Source organism: Seriola aureovittata, chromosome 20 (genome assembly GCF_021018895.1).
Source record: "Seriola aureovittata isolate HTS-2021-v1 ecotype China chromosome 20, ASM2101889v1, whole genome shotgun sequence".
Lineage (NCBI taxonomy): Eukaryota > Metazoa > Chordata > Actinopteri > Carangiformes > Carangidae > Seriola > Seriola aureovittata.
The window spans coordinates 7,855,893-7,881,539 of NC_079383.1; the positions used below are offsets into that span (position 1 = coordinate 7,855,893).

At 43.3% G+C, this 25,647-nt stretch overlaps 2 protein-coding genes across 4 annotated transcripts; both read right to left on the minus strand.

Moving 5' to 3' along the window:
• Nucleotides 1-560: 560 nt before the first annotated feature.
• On the minus strand, nt 561-12,985 carry pabpn1 (poly(A) binding protein, nuclear 1). Of its 3 annotated transcripts, none has more exons than XM_056364328.1 (7): nt 12,516-12,985; nt 10,205-10,313; nt 8,393-8,460; nt 7,699-7,805; nt 7,408-7,495; nt 6,509-6,660; nt 561-1,302 (listed from the first exon to the last, which is right to left on the minus strand). In XM_056364328.1, exons 1-7 carry the CDS (start codon nt 12,648-12,650, stop codon nt 1,107-1,109), a joined length of 855 nt encoding a protein of 284 aa, XP_056220303.1. In that variant the 5' UTR covers nt 12,651-12,985; the 3' UTR covers nt 561-1,106. The 3 variants fall into 3 exon arrangements, with proteins under 3 accessions (XP_056220303.1, XP_056220305.1, XP_056220304.1); XM_056364330.1 differs by lacking the exon at nt 12,516-12,985 and adding an exon at nt 12,080-12,273; XM_056364329.1 differs by having other exon boundaries at nt 1,161-2,309; nt 12,516-12,984.
• Nucleotides 12,986-13,697: 712 nt separating this feature from the next.
• On the minus strand, nt 13,698-25,586 carry zfhx2 (zinc finger homeobox 2). Its single transcript, XM_056363957.1, has 5 exons — nt 25,472-25,586; nt 23,442-23,600; nt 22,040-22,100; nt 17,405-21,621; nt 13,698-16,763 (listed from the first exon to the last, which is right to left on the minus strand). Exons 1-5 carry the CDS (start codon nt 25,475-25,477, stop codon nt 16,326-16,328), a joined length of 4,881 nt encoding a protein of 1,626 aa, XP_056219932.1. The 5' UTR covers nt 25,478-25,586; the 3' UTR covers nt 13,698-16,325.
• Nucleotides 25,587-25,647: the final 61 nt, after the last annotated feature.

Sequence of the window (25,647 nt, forward strand, 5' to 3'; positions counted from 1 at the left end):
ACATGCAAGAACAGGGTCTACAAAGAACCATCTAGTCCAGTTTGATATACAAAGTGTCTCAAGAAGCTGCCTGATGTTGATCTAAGACCTGAGCACAACCACGCCATCCCACTGAACACAAGGCAAAGAAAAACTTCTCATGTGGCAGTAGAAAAGCACTGGTGTTTAGTTCCCAGGTAACTTGGTGCTGTGTCTGTCTGCTGTGAAAAACATATTCAGGAGCTTCACAGCAAACCATGAAACTACCACTCTTAAAAAAAAATGTCATCTCTCCTATTAAAATATATAGTGACCAGAATTTATGTGCAGTAAGGTCCGTCATACCCAATGTAACAAGTAGTGTCAAACCTTTGATGTGCTTCTCAGTAAAAGGTTGTCGTTTGTCTAAATATCAAATGTTTAAGCTTTGACCTGCTCAGACTCCGGATCAATAGGATCTGCTTCATTCTCAAATATATATAGATTGTGATTCTATTAAACTGACCAGATGGGCCGTGACCTTAAATAACACTATCACCAGTTGCACAATTAGTTTTCAGGACAAAGTGACAGACACAGTCTCATTTTTACACAATGTCTTTATTTTTTTTCCCCTAATTACAGACTCATGAGTTAAAAATAAAATTAAAAAAACCAAAACATTTGTGGAAACCCACTCCCCCTTTTCAAAAAGAAAAAAGGAAAAAGAAAAAAAAAGGAAAACTTGCCACACAAACCCCACCCCTGACTTTCCCCACCCTAAAACAACAGCTCCAGCCCACTCCATTTATTAAATTAATAATCAATGCCATAAGCCTAGTCAGCCTTCCTCAGACAAGCCGTGACTGCACTGCGCCAAGTCAGAAAAAGGGGGCGCTATAAGGTCTGCACTGTACACCCTGGTCTCTGGTCCTGCCCTCCTCACTCTCTCTGCCACTCAGCTGTTGGCTTCAGCTCTCTGGATAGAAATCATGTGTAGGGTTGGCTGCCAGTTACAGGCTATGTCTCTGTGTGTGTGTGTGTGTGTGTGTGTGTGTGTGTGTGTGTGTGTGTGTGTGTGTGTGTGTGTGTGTGTGTGTGTGTATCTCTCTGTGCGTGTGTTGGAGTGAAAAGGACAAAAAGCATCATCAGCGTTTGCTGTTGTAGTAAATGCCCCCTGCTGCGGGCCTGTGGTCCCCCTGTCCCCCACCCCCGCCCCCCCACACGGACAGAATGGGGTGAGTGTGCATAGTGGGAGCAGAGAGAGAGAGAGACGCTGCAGAGACAGTGGGGGGGGCCGGTGCCACCTGGGGAGGGGTCGTCAGCCTCCACTGGTCCTGAAACCTGAAACGACAAGAAGTGGTCTAATATACAGAGAGAGGAGGGGGGAGGGGGCAGGAGACAAGGAGCACAGAGGGAGAGGGAGTGGTGGGGTAGCACAAAATAAAAACACTGATGCCTGTCAAAAGAATAAAATGAGCTGTGGCCATGCTGAGCTTGGGGGGGTGGGGGGAGCAACAACGACAAACCCCACCCACAAGAAAGAAAAAAAAAAAAAGATGCATGTACAGCCCCACTAACACTGCAGGTCCATCACTGTCCAGAGAAAAACAATCTGTGGTGTGATGAGCCAAGGGGTGGGGGTGGAGAGCATGGCTTATTAATTGAAGGGTAGATGTGAGGGGTGACAGTGGGTAGAAGGGGTTGAGGTGGGAGGGTAATGATATACTCCAAACTGAAAACACAACACTGTGGCTGGTGGAAGATTCACATGTACAGTACATTTAAAACTAAAATGAACACACTATCTTCTCATTGCTGCCCCCCACCCCCACACGTTTATTTTCTTGTTTTGGTGGTGGTGGAGGGTGAGTGGGTGGGCTGTGATGGTGTGAAAGCAGGAGGTCACAGCCAGACCAAAAGGAGACACATCTGCAGCCTGAGATACCATCATACCCCCCCCCTCCCCCCAAAACCAAAAAAACCAATAAAGAAGTCTGCCACCTTGTTCTCCCCTAGTGGCCAACTGATACCTTACCAGGGCTGACCGCATCACCCTCGGCACACGCACGCTCACACACAATCGCACACTGCGGCAGTCAGTCTCTGTCCACCACAGGGTTTCCTGTTTTGTCTTTTTTCTCTCTTCTGGGGGTCTCTTCTTTTAATGTTGGGGAGGGGGAAACTTTTTTCATTGTGTGTGTGTGTGTGTGTGTGTGTGTGTGTGTGTGTGTGTGTGTTTTTTTTTGAATGGGAACAGAGAGGGGGAGAGGGTTGATAGTAAGGGAGTGTTGGGGAGGGAGGGGGGTGTTTAGTAAGGGGAATACCACGATGTTGTTCGCCCTCGGCCCCTGGAAAAGAGAGAGAAAAAGAGGGTGAGTTTTTTTCTGGTTGGCTTAAGAAGACGACACCAATTTCCTGGTGTAATGTCATAAAATATTATATAATAGATATGTGTTACTGCGTGTGCTGGTGAACAGAGGAAGGATCTGCTGATGGGGACAGAATATAGTGATAACAGTGTGTTCAGAGATGTTATACCATCTTACAGGTATTGTGCCTTTGTTGTGTTACAACTTATCAGTGTGGAAAAAAAAAGACTAGAGCGCTGAAAGCAGCTGAGAGCAGCTTTGTCAGCATTATGAAGAGAGGAAAAGTGTTTAGTTTCCAGATATGAGGAGAAAATGATTGGGGGGATGGGGGGTTGAGGGGACAGCAAAGGCCCTCTCTCTCCCTCTTTCTCTCTCTCTCTCTCTCTGTGTGAGAGCCGCCTCTGGGGTCACTGTGGGGAAACACCGTGAGGACAAACAGCACCACACAAACCCCAGCAAGACATTGTGCACACACACCTGACAAGGTGGGTGACAGGACTCACAACTGCACCATTTTTATAGACTCATACATCACCTAACAGACAGACACACAGAGGGAAGCAGCAGACCTTCCCCACATCGCCAGGCATCTGTCTCACACACACACACACACACACGTCTTATGTTAGTTGTGAGGACACTCATTGACATAATGCATTCCTTAACCCTTACCCTAAACATAACTAAATGCCTAACCTTAACCCCACCCCTAATCTAAATCTTGATTCTAACCTGACCCCAAAAACCAAGTCTGAACCATCATCAGGCTGTGAGGACCGGCCAAAATGTCCTAAATGACGGTTTCAAACCAAATTTTATCCATACAACTGTAGACAGACATGTAGACTCACACAAAGAACATTCAGTGGTATACAAACAGGTCACACTGGGACTGAAACCAGTTGTCGTAGGCTAGATTCTGAGGTCAGGCTGCAGTAATGAACCCTAATTTCTGGGAGCGAACACTATTATGGTGAATCTGAGTACAAGTGTGTGCGTGCGTGTAAGTTCATGTACATGCAAAACACAGGAAAAACAAAAAGCTACTACCACATCATGAGCACATTCTGAGCACCTTCTAGCTTGCACTAAAATCTTTTCTTTTCACTGTGCCAACTTGGGAAGATCAACAATGTTAATGGATGTGAAAACAGAGAGCACACTTTCTGCAGCCAGCAGCCATTTTTTAAGAAAGGCTGCAAGGGTCTGTGGTGTTACACAAATGCCACTGTTTGGCTATGTACTCCTAGCAAACCAGCAGACGAGGCTCTCCCAAGCCTGAACAGTAACACTTACATCTTATAAAACAAAGCCTATCAACGTTCTCATACTTTAATCAAACATCACTCTTACTGTGCAGAATTAGAGCCATGCACTGAAATCCTCCCAAGCTCACGACAGGTTAATGCAAAGATTCTGAACAGACTGTTTGTTCACCATGGATGTGTTCCCACAACAAGACAAAGCACCAGCGAGAAGCGTTATTAGATTCAGATCAGAGCCTGGTTTTGTTCAAGTGCAGCTCAGTCTTAAACAGACTAGTGATGAATTCCTGATGTAACAGCTCTCATCTGCAAGAAGTGATCAAGGCCAGCTCAAGTGAAGAACTCTGCTTCTCTGCATACTATTATCTGTGGCTGATGAGTACATGTTAACCGTTGCTGTTAGAGAGTGGGATGATACACCATGTACCCCAGTGGGTTGTTTTGTTTGGGAGTACAGTCATTGCAGTCAAATTACTAATGGCAACAACAACAACAACAAAATCATCTCAGGTCCTTGGAACCGACTGATACGACTGTCAACAACATATCTAAAACCTTTAACTGTTCCTTTGTGTGTTTCTAGCACAGCCTTTTGGGGTTAATGGACCTTTTTTTTTTTTTTTTTTTAAACTTTCATAATCGTATAACTGCAAGTTCAACAAGCACAGTAAGTCTTACCTAAGCATACAAACCAACAACCTACTTAAAGATTTTAAAATCAAATACAAATAATCTGTATAATAAGTATTTGAGAGTAATTAAATTACCCACTGGTATCAGTACTTTTAGCAGCTGGAGACTTGATTTAATATCAAATCGTCTTATTGCCTTGTCCTGCTGCTTGGGCCAAATCCCAGCAAGTGAACTGGGTATGTGTGGGAGTACACATTGATTAGAGAGATTCTGACCTTGAGCTTCAGACACTTTCTCACATAAAGGAATGAACAGACGTAACCCTCCTTGTGGGGTTTTTTTTTTTTCAATTTATATATAAATATAAAAATAAATAAATAAATAAAGGCATCATTGCTCAAATGGGAATTCACTGAATAAATACTCCGGTCTAGAGTAAGTGAAGAAAAACACAAGATAAAGATAAAACCGAGTAAACAGGCTTATCAGAACAACTTTGCAAACTGTTTATTGCTGAAATAAGAGACCTCTAAATGAGGGCTTTTAACCGCTGCAGCATCTTCCTTCTGAAAATGCTCTTTGATAAACTTAAAGTATAAGACAAGAGCTAAGGCCTGCAGGATCCAGATTAGAATAAGAATCTCTGTGTCACAGCTCTGTGCATTAGAGGAAGCTGGCATGCTGATCAACATGTCTCGCACGACACCTCTGTCTCAACAGAAAAAACGGCTTCAGAGACAGAGCTCCACCATGGGGCTTATAGAGTGAAATTACTTGTAGCTGCCTACGACGCATTTACATAAAAAGGGGCAGTTGGTTGTTGTTCATTACACCCAAAATCATTTCAAATAGGAACTGTGCAGCTCCAGTTTAAAGTCAACTGCAAAGTGATTTAACCACCCGCTATAAACACACCAGATGTGGCCTTGCAGTAGAAAAAAGGCCCCATAACAGAGCTCTTAGGTAAAGCCCATCAAAACGAAGAGACCCTGTATATAGACCGCCACCAGAATCCAATGCACAACACTCTGATCAACGCCAGGCCAGTGCTGCAGCAGACTAAAGTAATGTCATCAGGTTACAGTGTGTAAACCCTGTTACATATTAGAAAATGGAAAACCAGTAAGTCTAGCTTTGCACCAGTACCTTTCCGTTACCTAAAAAGACCTGGGAAGAACAGGCCGATGTGCACAGAGCCTGTTCACCTTCAATGTAATGGTTTTATGTGATGTTTCATGCAATGAGCCCTCAGCCCCACAACTAATGTGATATGACATTCTATTACAGGCTCTAATACAATGTGGATAACAATTTGTTTATTACATGATGAATAATCCACAGTACTCAATTACATCCAATACTGAAGTAAGTGTCATGATGAAATGTGATTTCATTTCTAACAAATCTTAGACTCATTGTTTATACTCGACACTTGAGGATGGGAATTAATATTTAGACACTTCAGATTTCAAACAGGGTATCTAGAAATGTTTACCTCTTTGGACAATGCTCAGATTTCTTCTCTGGCCCTTGGGTACTTACCTTCTCTATACTATCTCAGATTCTTTTATCCTCATCTCCAATTTCTTTTCTTGTCCGGCCAATCTTTCTTTTCATTGTGGTCACATTTTTAAAAATCCTTTTCTTACAAACAATTCTGTCCAATTAGGTCTAGAGTAAAAAAGAAGTCTGGACACTGGTGTGCACTGTGTTACCCACTGGGCAATTTTGCTGGCTTACAAAAAAAATAAATAAAAAAATAAAGAATCAACCAACCTTAATCAAAAACATCCTAAACAGGCTTTACCAGGAGCATGTCGTACACGTGCACCTGTTTTCTCCAACGGCAGAGCCTGGTGCTTTACCAGAGGGTAATGTAACTGATGTAAAATCTGTCAAATTCTTGATTTGTGAACCCAATCCCTTGTTACCCTGTGAGCTTTCCTATCAAATATATTAAATGCTGATGATCAGTCATCTGTTTCCTTGTCCTGTTCTTTAAATATATAAAGGACAGGGTGAACCCTGACTATACTCCAACCTAATCTGCAGTGGGAAAGTTTATCATCTGTCCAGTTCTTGTTTTCTCCATAGCTGCATCCCTGTTCGATACAACAAAACCTAAATAATACTCATCACAATTGCATTTCTATGTAAATTCTCAAACTCTGGCCATGCTGGTTTGTGCCATTTGTCCTCTCCCTCTTTCAGTGCCAACAGTGGATGCAGGTGCAGTGTTGTCCCAGGTGCAAGAGGTGAGGTGTCTGGGCCTCAGCTCACCTGAAGGCCCGTCCTCTGCCTCTGGGTGGTGTGTAGCCACTGTAGTAGCGTGCACGCGATGAGAAGCTTCCTCCCCGTGATCGGAAGCGAGCCCGTGGAAAACCGCGGTCTGTGGTGCTGATACCTGGTCTGTTTGTTCTTTTAGCGCCCACCTGAGGAGCGAGGATTGAACAGGGAATGGTTACAGAAACAACAAAATCCAGAGTGTCTTACTTCTAACAGCTTTCGCATTTTCAGGTTGAAAGCAAATACTTCAATGTATAAACTAACTCTAATTACTAATAACTCCTAATTATTTTAGTGAGAGATTAAATAAATCTTACTCCAACACTTTCCAGTATCAGCAGTTCCAATCATGTGTCACAGTGACAAAAGCATATAAAGCCTCGCCATTCAAACCAAACTACACATTTGCCACCAGTATTAGAACACTTAACCTACAGAAGAAGGAATAACCTGTAAAATTAGCTGCTCTAGAGTCTACCTGTAATGTTAACTGTTCTTGGGTCGAGCAATAAGCATGAAGGTTGGTAAACATATTTCCATAAGAACAAAGGACAGGGTACCCTCTCAGGACAAACCAGGGGTGATTGATCCTGTCCTGTTACTCCATCAGCAGCTGCTACATGTAGCCAACAGTGCTGATTCTCCAGCTGTGACTACTTCACTTCCATTCGGTTTATTTTGTAAATGCACCAAGTATTCTAAATTAGACCATTCTCAATGATGACGAAACTGTTTCTGAGCAATCAAAATTTAAAAAACAGTCATCATCCCATTTTCCTAATTTCCTCTCACAATGGTGTCACTTTTCTTTCCATTTTTTTGGACGCATAAACCTCTCGGCTGTTCTCCATTAAGAGGAAACATTAAAAAACTGAAATGTGAAAATCTCTTACCTTTATCTGCCTTCCTCTGAAAAGGGATTCATCCAAAGCCATGGCTGTCCTCACAGACTCTTTGTCTGCAAACTCAATGTAGGCAAACCTAAAGAAGGACAACAGCATCACTCATGCAGAGAACATCTTGGTTTATTACAGTCATACCAACAAATATTGATACTGCATTGATCCAGTATTGATGCACAATAATCTGTCCACCCACAGTGAGCCTGTGGTATATTCGCCACATAACCTGTCATCCACACATTCATCTGGTACATAGTGAAGAGGTATAAAAGTGGTTATTACCCCTTGGGATGCCCTGTGTATTTGTCACACAGGATGGTGACTCTGTTTACTGAACCGCAGCCATGAAAGTGAGCCTCAAGCTCTTCTGCTGTGGCACCATAGTCCACCTGCAGACACAAAAGATAAGATGTTAGACATCACAACAGCATGTGACTTTAATAAAAAAAAATATATGAGACAGACAGGGGATTGTGGGGGAGGCTAACAGACAGCTCTGAATGAGCAGCAGGACTCCATGGCTGAGACTGGAGATAAAATAAGTGTTGGCCAGCATTATGGCAGAATAGACTCTACTTGACAGAAGGCACACAGGAAAACTGAATGGAAGACTTTATTTTGTGGAATCAAAATTAAGCTCACTTTGAGCTGTGTTGGGTACAATCCAAACACTGCACTTGGGGTTCTTTTTCCAGAAACCCAGATATAATGGCAAAGCTACAAAAGTAATGAAGTTTGTCTTGCAAAGTTCTCTGAATACTACAAAAACAATATTCAAGTCCTGGAGTGGTCCTAGAGTGACAAAGATTTAAATCCAACATTTGTTGTTGGACTTGAAACTCCTTTTGACTAAGTCACCGTCTTAGTTCAGAGCCTGTGTGGTTTTGCAAAGAAGAATGGGAGAAAATCTAAAAAGGTGCAATGAGACAAATGTGGTCAAAATAGCCTCTGTAAGAGACAAGAGACAGTTACCCACATTTCCAACATATATAGATCTGCCATCTGCTTCCATCTTCTCCTCGATGGACATGATGACAGGGCCGACTGCACAGAGAGGAGAGGAGAAAAACAAATTTACATGAGCAACAAAATATTTCAATTAATCCCAGAACTGCAGTTTCTTAAAGAACATGTTATGAAACCATGAGTGTATAAAGAAATCCATCACATTACAAGAATGGATGAGTGGTGCATTAAGCATAGGTCTGAAGGCAACATTACATTCCCCATTGGAGGTTGACTGAAGACAAGGTGTCTGGCTTTTTTACTGTGGAAACCTCCTAATAGCACACAGCAGTAATTTGCAATTTTTCTATCATTTAATCAAGTGCGAAATCTTGTGAGCTGGATGAAAGAGTTTTCAGGAGACGTCCAATGTCTTGAGCAGAAGTATTTATTGTTGCTTGATGCATCAAGGAGATAGGTAATGGATAAATACAGATATCAACAGGTCCACTAGTGTCATGCCACCCCAAAACTGAAGCTGTATATAAACCCATGGGTTCTCACATGGCTCAAGCTGGCTTGTCTCCAACTATATTCCCAAGTAAAGACTATCCCACATACATGTGTGAAACTTCTATTGGATCCCTAAACCTAAGCAAGACCTCATGTCTTACCAAACTCATGTTGAGGATCTTCCGTTACTTTTGTCCTAATAAAGATGATGCATACTACCTGCCCCTGGGACTCTAAGACGCCTTGTGCTCTCCCTCAAATGTTTACATCTCCCTACGCTCGCTACTGATAAGAGCCTTGCTGTAACTTTGGATACTATGGTTACTGCTGGTGGGAGTGGGGCTGCTGCACAGTCTCTAGGCTAGAGATAAACAATGAACTACAGTGACTTGTGACTGACCTTGTGTGTAAACTATTACAGACTAACATAAAAAAATTGTTTCAAAGGAAGAAATCCCACCATATCTGCAATGTCTCAGGAACGTCATATGAGAATTTCTACAAATTTGGCACAAATTTATTTGGGTTCAAAGATGAACTAATTAGATTTTGGTGGTAAAAGTCAAGGTAACTGTAACCTCACAAAACATGTTTTCATATGCTTATTATGAGATAATAAAGTGAAACCCTTCTATTAAATTCCATCAAAGACTTCACTACATATATTATGAGTCTGCACAGAGGTGGATATAAACTGCAACTTGACTGGTTGGCAGAAGCATACAACAAAGAGGCGGTAATTCTAGTCTCATAATTCTGCACACTACACTTACAAGTTTCAACACAACATCAGGTACACAAATAATCCAACTGGAAAACGGGTGACAATGTATAAAAGGCCCAAACAAGCTGTAAACAAGCACCAACTAGAACTCGTATATTAATGTATGTGTAATGTCCTACAATAAATTCTCCTTCATGGGGGTTATAGTGTTCCGTTTTTATTGAAACAAAGGTTAATTCAAATGATCATCTTGGAGGCTGTAGTTTGTGCTGCTATCTGTGTTTTCTATTATTGTGTCCACCCCATTAATATCAATGACAGTAGGCTAAATAGTAACAATTATTATTACATTCATACAGGAGGATTTATTACAGAACTGCCATATAAGACTGTATTTGTTTTAGCTAGGTGTTCCTAAAAAAATTACGACTGGGTGAATATCTTGAATTAAAAGTTACTAGTTAGGGATCACTGGTTTAAAGTGACTGCAGTACTTATCTATGAGATTAAATTTAGGCACAAAACATGACATGGCAGAAAGAGAGGAAATGTGAAGAGATGGGGAGATAAAAGAGGTCTACCCCTGAAAAAAAAAAAAAAACACACCTGGTGGGGGGCTGAGATTCATCTGTTTCTCCACCTCGTTCTGCAGCTCCTTCAGCTTCTCTGCCTCCTCCTCCATCTCTCTGACCCGAGCTTTGATTGCCTCCAGCTCCTGCATGGCAAACACAAATTCAATTAGAGCTCATAACAGAATACACTGAAACATTAACACGTCTAATAATTAAACAATGATACTGGTTGCACTAACAAGTACTGACCAACTAGAAATCAAACAAAACAATACTAATCATTAACAATATGTGCCATAATAACCTCTGATAACTGCACAGTAGTGAGAATGGTACAGCAGCAAGATCCCGAATCTCTGAGTGAAGGTGCCATCATAACATGACCTCAATCTAAAGCATGTAAGTGTGTGTTGTGTCTGCCAAAATGGGAAAACCACACACTGGGACTACTTCAAAGAAAAATTCTGCACCTTCACTATAGTTACACTACCTCTCATTCCACACATTTTCATTGTTTTCCCACCTCCAGCCTGAATGGGATTGCCACTGCCTCCTACAACTGGAAAGTTGACTTAGAGCCATTAGATAAAGTAACTCATCCAGCCCCGACATGTTGGAGTAGCATTCAACTAACAGTCAGTATGACATATTCAGTTTACACATTTGCTGTCACTTCTCAATGAGTATAGAGCCAATGTTCAGAAACAGCATTACAGACACAACACAAAACCGATATGACAATTAAATCTTAAGTATATAAAAATAATCATGACTAATTTCGACACACAACTTATTGTTTAATTTGTGACCATGCACTTGACTATGGGCATTTGCTAATGTTTTACTTGAGTACTCAACACATCTATAAATTATTTGTACATTAATCAGTATATCAACTGGAAATATAATGAGATCGGATTAAAGTGAAACCCACACAACAATGGCTGCCAAGTAATCAAATATTCCTGTGGTGAGCGCGGAGATTGGAGCCGACCCTCCTGTCTGACAGTGGTGCACTGCAGCACAGTGGCAATCACTCCAGTTCCATCCCGGGCTGCTGTGTGTACTGACGATTTGTAATGTACAAATGGCTGCAGGGAGACTGACAAACCATGATATAATAAACGTAGTAAACCTGCGCAATGACATATTGGTCGTGATGGTACCATCATGTGCCTGATAACCTGTCGCATCAGATGTCAACAAGCTTCCACTACAAATCCACATCACGGACCAGGAAAGAGTAATCCACACTCACAGCAGGATTGCTGAAATGAGCCACCCGGTGCCGACCCGCTATAGCTCCTGTTTTTTGTCGCATATTTAGTGTCAACCCCCACCCCCTCGCGTTCTCCTTGCTTTTACAGTGCAGGATGCAAACCCAGCCCCTCAAATACTGCAGCTTGCTACTTCTGCGTCGTCTGCCCGTACTACATCCTCCAACCCACCTGGACCTGCTGCACCATCAAGAAATAAATACTAAATTGATGTAGGCCGAGAATCCCTGCCTGTGCCACCACCACACACGACAGGTCTAATGCCCCGCTGACGCCCAACACCCGTCGTCATCCAAAGTAACCGACAGAGGTGGTCAAGTGCCGGTGAGCCATCTCCACCCCGGCTTTGTTAGAAACGGCTGGCTTGTTGGCTCGTCAGGGTTCCGGTATCTTATAGAAATGACTCTAGCTTGCAGGCTAACCGCAACTCCAGGTGCAAATCCCGCATTTGTGTCGTGGTTGGTGATAATGGCCGACAGGTCGCTGGTCATTTCAGTTGCAGCATTTGATGCCACGACCGGCCAATGTTAGCCTGCTGCCACCGAATCATTAGCACGAGCATACATCGGCGCTTGAGATGGAGTTGTGGGCTGCATCATGGTTACGGTACAGGGAATAAAACATGCCATTACCGTAAGCAAGTCGCCTTCGAAAGCAGGTGGACTCGCACAGCGGTAGGTAACGGTGGCGGCCTGTCCTACCCTCGCCCCTAACTGTCTCTTGCTTCTCCGTCTGGCATTTTTTTTTTTTTTTTTTTTTTTGCGACGAGGATTTTTCCCCAGCTGCTTTAGCTGCTCCCTGGCGCAGGGAAACTGGCGCCACTGTTGCGCCAAAATGGCTGCCGACACCACGCATGTCACCACCCATTTCTACTGCACTGCGTGAACCACAATGGCGGTTAATGTCGACCAAGCGACAGCAGTAACGCACACGGCATGTGACCCCAAATTACTGGAAAAAACAACCCGACAAAACCATTTGACCGCTTACACTACCGATCCGATATGATCAACGCGTGCCCCGGTCTCCATGTGGGCTCCCAAGGTTCAGACAATGCCCTTCACTTACCGGGTCTTCGATCGCGGCCTCTCCCTCTTCTAACCCCGGTTCTTCGTCACCGACGCCCGGGTCTTCCAGTTCGGGGTGTCCGGGGTCTGAATCTAGTAGGGATTCCTCCGCCAGTCCGTTACCGAACTCCGCCATCGCCGAATTCCAGCTGTACCGACGCTCCTCGTGGTCAAACCAATGCTACAGGCCCCGACTCTCACGCGGGGGGAGGGGGGGGAGTTAGAGTGAACGGGGCGGCGGAGAGAAAAAAACGGCGGAAAACGCCGCTCAGTAAAGTTAAAATGGGGAATAAACTGTGAGCTACAGTTCCACCCAGTACCCAAACAGCACACCACGATGATCACGGACTGACGTTGGTCCCGCTGCTTCCAGATACTGGTCCCAGTTCCCGGTTTATTTACTAAAATGTGTACACATAAAGGCTAGGACGCGGAGCCGTCCCTCCACTCCAGACATGGAAGCCGGGGGCGGAGTCACGCGGCACTGCGGCCGTTAAACTCTCAATCTTATTCGTCAGTGCACGGTTCGTCACAAACCTCTTTGGCGTCTGCAGTGTCCCTATTGGATGCCCCCCCCACACGCGCGCGCGCGCACACACGCACAATTTAATTGGATTAGGTTTCTGTCAATCAAACATTGTCGTAGGTCAACTGACAGAGCCAATCGTTGATCAGATTGGTAACAAGCAATATTTCAGTTAGTCATAGAAACTGTGTGACCACACTTGTGTCATATGCCTGGGGCACGTTCAAGCTGCTACGGCTTTGCTACGTCTTCCCGATTAGATGAAACGTTTTCTCTAAACGGTGTGAAACGGGTTGTGGGGTAAGGTTTCTCTCGTTTGGTGGGTGTATCAGAGGTGTTGCCCAATCAGCAGACTTGTGTAGAAAACCCGCCGTATTAAAAAGGCAGTGCACATGCTTAAAATAATGTACCACTGTTCAACGTACGACTGTTTCCGTACAAATAAAAGTTTGCCATGTTTTGTAACGACTGAACGTCCAATGTTTACATTAATTTAGACCATTTCAACACCCCTGAGCATATACTGCTTACATGATGAATAACATGATCAATTTAAACCAGTACAACACACCTGAACAGTGTATGCACTGTTTACATGATGAATTTAGACCTGTGTCAAACAAAAAAGAACTAATAAATGCCCCCACCGCACAGATGTGCTTTGTTGTTCAACTGATTTTATTTCTTTTTCTGTATATCAAAGAAAGCATAATGGAGACCAAACACAAAAAGGCAGGTACAAGTGAGGAGGAAAAATAAGCTTAATCAAAAATCTAACAAGTCATAACAACACTGCCACTATTATTGTTCAATATTCAAAGGAATACCATACTCATTCTGAGCAGAGGTGGCATTTAAAACCATTATTGATCAATAATAATCAAAACAGTGATGAGTAGTAATGATAAATTGTATAAGTAGTAGTACAGTTATAACAATAGTGATAATCAAAGTGACAAAACATAAACAAGAATAAAAAGCAGATCTCCATAAAAACCTATCTATTTTGGACAGTGCAACACCGTGTCTGTGTGTGTGTGTGTGAGTGTGAGTGATAGAGATAGAGAGAGAGAGATCCCAGTCTTGAGGTCCAAGCACTGCAGTCCTTGCTTTACACACAAGATACAGTTTCCAACAGGAGTACAGATTACTAAGGACATTGTTCCCCTCCTTGTTTTAAAAACCACACCAAGTGACTCTTAATGTTGTGTTAATGGCTGTGTTCATCTGAAACGTCTGTAGCTTGTGCAAAAATCGTGGACTAGTGCAAGTGTCAAGCTGTGGGATGTAGCAGTTTGCATTACAAACACCTCTCCTGCTCTCTGTCGACCTCAAGATTGCTTTTTGGTTTTTGAATGACAGAAAGCAAAGGGAGGATTACTTTGGAATATCAGTTATTTTTTATATATTTCTTTACAAAAGTTCAGGTTTTAGTTTTGCATTTTGTTAAAACTATCAATAGTAACATTAATATACAACTTAAATTGAAGGAAAACATCTTTAGTATGTTATGTGTCCTTCAACACAGCACCATCTTATTAGCTCTCAGTCAACACATTTAATGTTTCCCAATTTGCTTCCTTTATTGAAGTATCCATTAGTCTCTAAAGGATACTGGTAATACCCAACTTTCTCCCTTGTCAGGGTTTCCAGACATCAGATCTCATTTCACAGCACATACTTTACCAGAATTAGTAACTGAACCAAGTGTTCGGCAGAAAAGTATGGGAAAGCCCATTTCATGCCCCCTTCTCTTTATATTTATAGAGAGATTTAGTTTTGACCTAAATAAAAATCTGTTACACCAAGTTTTAATTGCTTCTACTGTCATTTGTATAAATACTGAAGTGAATAAAATAAGACCTTAACTTTCCTGTCTTATGCACAGTATTCATGGCAAACAAAAACTGTAAAATGTATGCAATCAGTCTCAGCCTCCGTGTCAGATGTGGATGAAATTCACTAACATTTTATGAGGATCACCTGGGTTTGACTTGCTATACCTGGTGGTGTTTCCTCTTAAGGCTGTCATATTTCTAACACATCTACGGTAGGTGAAAACATTTATCTTCCAACAGGTTTGAAGAGCTGTATTCTAACATGTACACATTTGGGTGGATCAAAGAAATTTGTTGTAAAAGCAAGATAGTTGGTATTTTAAGTCATTGGCCATGAGAGTGATGAGAACTTTGCAAGCAGGATTTATGTCCTGGAAAAAGAAAATGACATTCACAGATTTTCCCCCAGAAATACATTAAAAGCATTTTGGAACAGAGCTCTTCTCCATTTGTTCCCAGGTCTGCCTCATCCACAATATTATGCTCACACCTAAAGCGTGTTTCATTAGACTAGCAAAAAATCAATTTATTTCACGTGATTTATATTAAGGCATCCAACATGCATTGATGTATCTTTCAATAAAGACACTTGCATCAGAATGCTTAAAAACATTTCAAACAATGTAAAATGTGTCAAAGTGCGGTATGCCAGGATTCTACGTTCCTCAGCCTCTTTTTGCTCTATTTGGATTGTCGTGAAAACTGTGAACATGTAAATGGGGACAATTCAACAGTCCTATTCTCTCTGAAGTACCTCTTATATCCCAAATGAGTAGACACAACACCCTTCAGATGACACTTCCATTGCAAATTAAAAAGTGACAATCAATACCAGTTCTTCCTCTCCTGTTGGTTCAGTCCAGTCATGTTTTATCCAAGCAATCTTTGCTCTAGAAGGGAAAGGGGGCATAAGAAAAACAATTCCACAGGAGCAAACTGGGAGTTTTCACTGTGAGAATTTCATGTTATTATCCCAAAAAGTGTTCCCGGGCCCACGGTCAAATGGCCACTTTCAAAGAGGAAACACTTTTGCATCAGTCTTTAAGGTAGGACAGCTCAAGCATGGCAAGTTGAGTGCCTTTACAAATTATAGGAAGGTCACTGAAATAAGGTAATATATAACCACAGGGTTAGGACCAAAAGTGTTTGGATAAAGTGTGTGAGGATCAAGAGACTTGACATGTTCATCACATATCAGACAGCAGCTGATGTAGTGAGAAGCAGCGTGAAAATAGTCTGCTGTTATGTTGGATTCCAGGAGAACTCTATTAACGGATATCAAGTCAATGAAGGCTGAGCAAAGGATAGCAGGTGCAGGAGGAGCCAGCTTCAAAAACTAAACAATAATAGCTTTTGAGAATTAGTGCTCAAATTTGTTTATTAAAATCTGAGGAGCCCAAATGGGTCCAAGAATAGTCAGTGTGCAGACCAATCCTGATCTGAGTCTTTAACTGCTGCTGGTGGCTGTCGGTGGAGGCGACTCAATAACCATCTCCCCTCCAGAACCAGCCCCAGAACTGGTTACTGTAGTGGAATGAGAGACCTGCGAGCCCGGCACAACACTGCCAGGTCCACCATTTCCGGTGCCATTCTTGTTGACGAGCGTTGTCGGCTGGCCAAAGTTAGTGGTTCTCAAGGTTGCCAGATGACGTGGGGAAAAGACGTGGGCCCTCGCTGCAGCCCGGGATTCAAAGGAGACACTGCAGGCATCACAGCGGCCTGTCAGGGTCTCCTTTGGCACTGGCTGGCCAGCCACTGGGGAAGCAGGAGGTTCAGTAACTGTCAGCTGAACAGGTTTGGGCAGGATGGGACGATTGGCTTTGAGAGCGTTGTACTGCAAGTAGCTTCCTGAGCTCATGTCCACCTTTCCACCTGACAGAGGAGACTGAAAACGGGAAGGAGGGGTGGATAGACAGGACCAGAGAGGGAAAAAGTTTAATGCCAAATCTGTTAAGATCTGAATTTTGTTACAGGTTTTAGTGAATCAGAGAATATTCAAGTCCACTATATAATTAAGTATCTATTTTTGACAGTAATAAATTATGTTTTTATGGAAAAGTGACTATCTACATTTTGAGCGCTAAAATGAATTCTCTGATCATTCATTACATAACACAATTACATTAATATGAAATATTTTGGTTAAAAATGCTAAATGTTGATGGACAGGATTTTCAGAATTCAAACACATTTGCTGTCAGAGGGAAAAAATAAGACTTAAAATAGGGCTAGGACACAAAGTTGAACTCATCAAAATGTGAATACAGATTTTTTTATTTAATATCATAAAATTTTGTATAAACACAAATTCATCACAATATGATTCCACTTTGACAAAGTCAAAAATGTTAAGTTATTGCCCAGTTATCACATAAAGGCATTAAGCAGCCTATAAAAAATAAAATAGTCTCAGTTACTTGGCTTGCTGTGTATTTTATTACTCTCTCTTGTGCACAGTAATCGGATTTTCTACAAAAGACTTAAAAATAAAATAACATTAAAATGAAAATACCAAAGTCCACATACCATTTTTTCTTGCTGCAGCCTCCAGCGCTTCTCCTTGGCTCTGGTGTTTTGGAACCAGATCTGCACTACCTTGAGCGGTAGGTTGAGCTCACTGCCAATTGCCTCACACTCCATGGCATTAGGATGGGCACAGGTCTCGTAACAGGACTGCAGAATCGACAACTGTAGGCAGGACAAGTGTGTACGTGGCCTACGACTGGATGAATGGGGCAGAAAGCTGCTTTCTGATGGGCTTGATTTAACCACAGCTGGGGTGGAGGGGCTAGCCACTTTGGCAGAGCTGGGAGTATTCGGGCTAACTGGTGCAATACTGGGGGTGGGAGGAGGGGGGATGGTACGAGGAGGCGTGTGTGTGGGAAGAGCCAGTTGTTCTCTTGATAGAGTGTTGATCTTAATGGGGACTTTGGGGGTCCAGTAGTTGAGCCCATTTTGTTTTTGTGGCACCACAGTTGTGGCAGGAGGCCTGTTGTTGATGGCAATTGTGGGCAGCTTGGGCACCATGCGGTTAGTGATCCCTGGTCCAGGACCCATCTCATTTTCATTGTCCCTCTCTTCATCAGTCTTTTCTTCGTCACTCTCTTCATCTAGTTTTCGTTTCTGGGCCGGTCGTGGGGCAATTGGGATTGGATCCTTAGGCGGAGCTAAAAGGACAGGGCTGTTGACTTTGGGTGCAACCTTGACCATAGTGACGTTGCTGGTGGTTTCAAGCTTGGTCTTTGGCACTGCAGAGACATTGCTGCTCACAGGGGAGGCTGCAGTAGAAGAAACAACCTCCTTAGGCTTGATAGGAACAGGGGTTGGTTTTTTCACCACTGCTGGTTTGCCCAGCTCCTTTATAGGCTCCCTCTCTGTCTTCATGAGGGTGCGCACAATAGGGGTAGTTGTAATACACCCAGTATTGTTTGGAGCAGGCTTGTTGGAGAATATGGGTTTGGAAAGAGGCCAGGTAAATTTGATGAGAGGTTTGCCAACTGCTGCCAGGGTGCCATCACTGATGAATCTGACCTCACCCTTTCGTTCTCTTGCCCTCATGTTCTGGAACCAAATCTGAACAACCTTCTTTGGAAGGTGGACCCACTCTGAAATCTGTTCAAACTCGTGTTTCCCAGGATTTGGGTCTTTGAAATAGCAGCCATACAGAATGTCAAGCTGTTCAGCTTGGATGATAGTCCTCGAACGTCGCATGTCCCTGTACCTTTTTCCTTTGGACTTCCTTTGCTGCTGTTCTTGCTCTCTCTCCTTTTCCTTCTCTCTGTCCTTTTCTCGTTCCCTTTCCAGTAATGTAGAATTCATTTTCTCTGCTGCCCTCATATAAATACTAGACTTTGTCATGTTATTGCAGTTGACAAGACTCATACTGCTGTTGGAGGAAGGCATTGCAACAGATTCAGGCTTAACTTGTACAACTACCAGACCTTTGGATGTGGGCCTCAGGCCGAGCCCATCCAGCAACTGCCCCTTCTGTGCTGCAATTTTATCAGCCAGACACAATGAGGAAGAACCAGATTTTGAGCTGTTTTTCCCCATGCTGAGGTCTAAAGCAGACTCACAGTCGCCACCATTGGACAGGTAGTGAGAAGTCTGGTTGCGGGAGGAGAGAGACTGCGAGAGAAGAGAGTTGGAGAAGCGTGTGATGGTTGGTGGATTAGGAAAGACAGGTACTTTGTTCCCATCTCCAACCACTGAAGGAGTAAGAGAGAGGACATAGGGACTAAGGAACTGAGTAGAAAAGTGAGTAAGGGACAAAGGAAGTGAGTGCAGAGCACTGGTTGGAGTCTCAGGATGGTCCACTGAGTGCATCAATGAAGTTGGAGGATCCCCTTGGGCTTCCAATTCTAGATCCACATCTGGATCCTGCCTTTCCTTCTTTACCTCCACCTCATCACGCTCAAACTCCCCCTTTCGCTTTTTCCTTTTGGTCCTCTGACCCCCTCCACCCTCTTCATCTTCATACTCATCCTCTGCATCTGAGAGAAACACAGTTGTGGAGCGCAAGACCTTTCCTCCAACCGACCCCTTGTCACCATGGACCTCCCGATGTGCTTCACCTTTAGCAGGGCTCTCAGGACCCTCCCTCAAAGACCCATTCTGACTTTCCTCATCGGACACAATGACAGAGGTGTATACCTCATTTTCTGAGTCAGAGGTAAGGCAAGAATCTCCTTGACCCTCCCTTCCTAAATCTCTCTGTCGGCGTTTCCCTCTTCTACTAGACAAATCTATTGCCTGACTCCCTGAAGCTTCAGCATCATCCTCACCCTCTGCTATGATCAGTGACCTTTCCTCGTCATCATAGTCATTGTCCAAACTTTGGGCATGTCTTGTAAATCCTGCAAAGCCTTGTAGGTGGTCCAATTCTGTCGCCCTCTGCCTCTGTTTAGCATGCCGGGCTTGGCTCAGCCACCTACGTACCTCTTCCTCAGCAAGCCCAACCTCTCTGCCCAGCGCCTCACAGTCTTCATGGGGAGGACTTGCAGCATCAGCCTCACTACGTGACTCAAAGAACGCCCAGAGAACTTCTGACTGGAACTCTGACAACACTGGAAGGTCTGGATAAATGGATCCCATTGTTTTACAATGCGATCGAGTTTGGTTGTTAATTAAGGCATTTGTACTCGGGCTGGATTTTGGGGTGCCAAGAGAGTCGCAAGGGCTAGTGCCTGATTGTGATTTTTGCGGAGTAGAATCAGGACTAAGTGTAAGGTTTAAATTTACTGGACTGAGGGTGGAGTTGCTGGGCACAGATGCAGAAGGCGAGAGGTTGTTATTGCGAAGGCTCTTCTCTGTGCCTGCTGGGGAGAGATTCTGGCTAGCTGCTTTATCACCTTCCAGGTCCAACTGATTAGTCGAGCTGTCTCCATCTGTTGTGCTATCTCTATGTGCCTTTGCATTGTCTTCATTATTTTCAGACTTTACTTTGCTTTCTATATCAGGACACTGCGCAAATTCTTTACTGTCCTCTTGCTTGAATTTCTCTGTTGTCCCGTTATCCCTGTCCTTTATCTGAGCTAAAACCTTCTCAACAGTCTCCTCACTGTCCTTCCTCTCTTGCTCTCTCTCACACACTCTCTCACACATAGTCTGTTTTTGTTCTTCCAGGCTGGACTGCATGTTTGTTGAAACTCCTGGAGAGGGCCACTGGCTCTGTAAGCTGTTAAGTCTTTGGGTTAAGAGGGCTTGCTGGGCTGTGCTGAGACCTACGAATGGTACACACTGGGTAAGGAGCTGGCCTTGCTGGTTCTCTTGGTGCTGCTGGGTTTGGGCTTGCAGCCCATTCAAAATTAAGGGCATGACCATTTGAGGCTGAGGCACAAGCTGATGCGCATTTGCACCAGTAGCAGCACCAGCCGCAAACAGAGAGGGGAGGAGGGAGTGTGAGAAGGTGTTAGGACTCGATGTGAGGAGGGTGAGGAAGGCTGAAACTGCCTGAGCTGAGGCCACAGGGGAGGTGAGGAGGGAGGGAGCCACTTGTGAAGTTTGAATCTGCTCTTCATCTTTTGTAGTCGTTACCATCACGGTCCCAGGAACAGCACAGTTGGTGGTGGTCACTAACTGACTGGATCCACTTCCAGGTGTGTTCACTACAGAATTTGGAGCAGTGACAGTGCTACCTCCCAAACCAGCAGAGGCCACTGCATTGTTTGCAGCATGTGCAACAATTCCAGCATTTCTGCTGCGTGTCTGGTGCAAGACAGATTTCATATGGCTCTCGAGGGTGATGGCATGATTGTAAGAGACTCGACATATAGCACATTGGTAAGGTTTGTTTGATATATATGGCCGAGACAGGACAGGAACTGAGGGAATGATGGGATCACTTTCCCCACCCTGTTTTGCAGAACCTGTTGTCATCCTCTGAATGTGGGATGCAGAGTTGTAATGAACACTCAAGGCAGTTCTGCTTGGAAAAGTTTCCAGGCAGGCATTGCATTTGAATGAGCGGGTGTTATTTTCAGCTGGCACACCATTTTTAGTAACTGACTTTTCACTGGCTGCTGGGATTTCTGTGTTTTCAGTTGCATTTTGCTGTTTGGCTCCTGTGAGTTGATTTCCCTCCTCTTCTGGCTCGGACTCAGCTTCAACTCCCTCCTGTTCCATTATTCTCTCTTCCTCCATCTCTTTGTTTCCAAGCGCCTTGGTAGCGTCTGAACTCTTGCTTGATTGGAAGGGCTCTGAACTGATGTCTTCAGTGTGCTTCAGTTGTGAAGATTCAGCATCTGATAACAGGAATATATAGGTTTAACTATTATATTCTAATAAACGGGCTGGCTGAAAACAGAACTACATACTCGCATACTGAATGCCTATATCAACCCTTTTCACCCACCTAGCCACCCAACCCACATCAGGGGCAATTTTCCACTGTGAATGCATGTTTTTGATTCCCAAAAACATAACCATTGAGTTCATTTTTCCCTTTCTAGAGCTTCAAAATATAACTAACACCACTTTAATGCAACAGAAAGATCCATATGATAATAATCTATTAATGGGGTAAATCAGGTCAGTGATTTGACACCTAATCAGTTTTGTTACAGTAACTAAGAAAAGCCAGTATGTGTATTACGACTGTGTTCAATGTTTTGATTTATTTCTCATGATTTAAATAACATTTAAGTTTTTTTTCACCCTCACCTGAAGACTTTTGAGCACCTCTGTCCTCTCTTCCTCCACTGGCACCCTGTTTTAGAACAGCCTGTTCAAATAAAGTGACAGTTGGCAAAATTTCCACAGCAAATTTCATTCAGCTGTATGCAATGTAACTTTTGAGCAGCACAAAATTTGGGTGTGACTCATTGATGTGTGGTTATATTACACACAGCAAGCCTAGCTTAACCTTAATTTGCAAATTTCCCTTAAGGCATATATTAAACGGTCTTTGATCAATTCATCCGTCAACAAATTTCCCTCTATTTCTAAACAATGAAATACTTAACTATCATGGGCCCATTACAAATCATAGGTTCACTGAGATGCTTATTTTTTTTTGTCAAGTTTGATGTCTACTCAGCAAAAACATTTATACTGACATACTTGCTAACTGGCTAATGCAAACAATTAAATATTCAAACTATTACGGTAAAGAACATAGTGCTGACTGCCAAAAGTGAATATGCACAAACAAGTCATGAAAACAGAAAACACCACTGTCAATACTCACAGCTCAAACTGCTAATTAATAATGTAATAACAGATTATGTAGAAATAACAGTATATTTTCCCTGACGTATGTAAACAATTGTATCCAAATAATAATGCTACTGCTTGGATTAGATAGCAATCTTTGGATTTTTTTTTTTTTTTTTTAGATGTTAGATGAATTCAACACCAAACTATGAATTTCAATGAGAACTTGATAATAATAAACAATTTTGTTTAATAAACTTTCCAATGCATACATGTAGCCTGTCTGACTTGTGTCTCTTCTGTTTTGATGATTGTCTGTATGGGTGACTAGCCCAGGGGATTAATAAAGTTATCCATCTATCTCATAAATGCATAATAAATACTGTGTAATTAGTGTGGACAAAGAAACAGAAACATTATAATACAGCAGCCCAGCATTCAATACTTGTTTGGTGAAGCTCAAGTTTTTATGACTTATTTTAAATGTTGGTGACCATTGTTCCTCTTTGCAGTTTTTCTGTTTTTGGCATAACACCATGTTTGATAACTCTCCCCATGCCACTTATAATAATTTCTGCACCGATTCTTACAGATACCCAAGCAGTTCAGGCATCAGTTCTTAAGCTGTTTTCACTTTGACTGCCTCAAAAATAACCATCAATTTGAATCAACAGCTTAGTGTGTCAGAAAAATAAACTTAATGAACTACAGCAATTTCTTTCTTGCTACATCATTGCAAGGTGTTTGATATGTTGTCCAGCCCCAGTACATCAGCCAGCAACAAGTGGGCTAATCAGGCATTATACACATAGCTGATGTATGAACCACATTTTAACCTTCAGTGTCTATAAAGTGTGGGAAAAAAACCCATGTGAACTATATTTTGGCCATACTGCCCAGCCGCACTTACAATGTCCAGCAGTCTGTTGACACAAGATGGAAGGACGCTGTGTTGCTCTGTGAGATGCAGAGACAGGGAGGATCTGTCTGTTTGTCCTTTCTGGCAGAGGGGGCAAAGCCACTCTGCCACCCCATCGCTTTCAGTGCTCACTGTCTCTCCAGACTCCTCCTGACAAATAGAAGAGCCTGTTAGAGAATCCTACTCTTTCTGGAGCTGCTACTATTTATCATAAACACTGTACGAAGGGTTTCACAGACAAAAAAAAATAAAGGATGATGGGATGTGAGAAGGTTATTTCATATAACCAAGATCAAGACAAAAACATACTGTTACCGTTTCACACCTTCGCTAGGTGACCGGCAGTAATCTTGCCCTGCTGTGTCTAACAATCTGAAACCATACCCTTCAATTAGCATGTAAAATTGATCCTAGATCTTTTAAGTTTCATTCCTGACTATTTTTTAAATGTTAACCATGCTTTGTAAGGTGGTTCCCAACATTTTGTCTGCAATGAGCAGATGCACACAGAGATGACATCTCTGCAATGTAGGAGTATCCAAATAATGCTTTCTGCAGATTTGAAATTGCACTGTAGTAACCTGAGTTCTAAATAGAAGATCTATTGTCTCAGACCTCTTTGAATTCAATCGAACAAACAGATCTGGTATCACATGTGCATATAAAATGTATTAAATGCAGAACAGACCAGAGCAGAAGTAGCAAATCATAACATGCCTGGTCATTTACAATCACAAAAGTGCCCCTCCACCACACACGCAGTTTTGACCAATACAAGAACATGTGGCCAATAAACTATGTAAACTATGATCTGAGATCATACTGTGCTGCACTAGCAGTTTTAAATAAGTGAGAAGACCACGCAGTTCTCGTGTATTTTTCTGCAAAAATCCATAATGCAGCCGGACGTCAGTTCAACACGACCAGAGCTACAGTCCTCACTTCCTCCTCATGCCAATTAGCAGGCTAGCAGGGTTATATGACCACATGATGGTTCGACAAGGCTGCATCTGTACACTATATCATCTTTAAAAGCCCCTCATCCCGATCCTCATAATTAAAAGCCAAGACAGAACTAGACTGACGTCTCTTTACCCATAGTTGGCTAATTAATGAGAAGTCTAATTAGCTATGCCGACCAGAGATGAATCAATTAGCTAGCAGGCTAAACTGAGCAGCGGCTGAAACGTCGCATTACAGCGGTGAGGAAGAGCTGGTAGTTTAGTTGAAATAATGCTTCAGTGAAAGCCACTCACGTCAGCCCGACATGCGCCACTTTACACTGGCTGCTGTTTCCCTTTTAAATTCATAAACCAAAGGGTTGATCAGTCGTGTGACTTTGCTAGCTAGCCTGTTAGCAGACAGATAATTAACTGCCCCCCCCTCCCCCACAAACTCTGCCCGGTCCAGGTGGGAACTGCAGCTCTAACACTGCGACTGGTCCACCGGGATAAAAACATTCATCGGCTTCAGGTCACAAACCTCGGCCTCGAGTTAGCTCCGTGCCCCGCTGTTTGTGGGTATGTAGCGCCGCTCCGCCTCCGCCGCTCAGCGCAGACCGAGGCCTACACCGACTACAGCCGTTTAATTAACGAACGTGGCTCTGTTCACAGATGTGTTCGAAAACAGTCGCCCCCTGCCCCCCGCCTAGAAGACCCATTTAGACGCGTCCTACAGCTGAAATCCACACCTTTCAGACTTCGGTGCAACACATGTCCATATAAACTAAGATTTAACCGCTTCAGCTGTAACATGCTCTGAAATGCTCCGGACCGGAGGACGGGCGCCGCGGTCGGCCCGACGGTGGGGGTGGTGTCGGGAGAGCAGGCAAAAGAGACGAGAGGCAGAAAAAGTTTGGGTTTAATGTTGGATTTCTACGAGGGATCGGATTAGTAGGAGACTCGATTCGTCGTCTCTCGGTCCTCCACCAGTCGCAGGCCACTCTCCTGCTCAAAGCAGTACAATTAACCGATCACAACGACGTTTAATTAAGTTGAAAGCAATTAGCTAATGCGTTTTACCTGCATGGTCTCCGCTCCAGCACGCACACACGCACACGCTTCCTCTGTAGCTCCTCAGAAGTGAAAAGTTTTCTTTCCTGCCCTCCCTCTCCTCCCTCTCCTCCCTCTCTCTCCTGCTCTCCCCCTCCCTCTCCCCGCTTCCCTGTAGTAAACAGACCACAGCTCCCCCCGAGGCT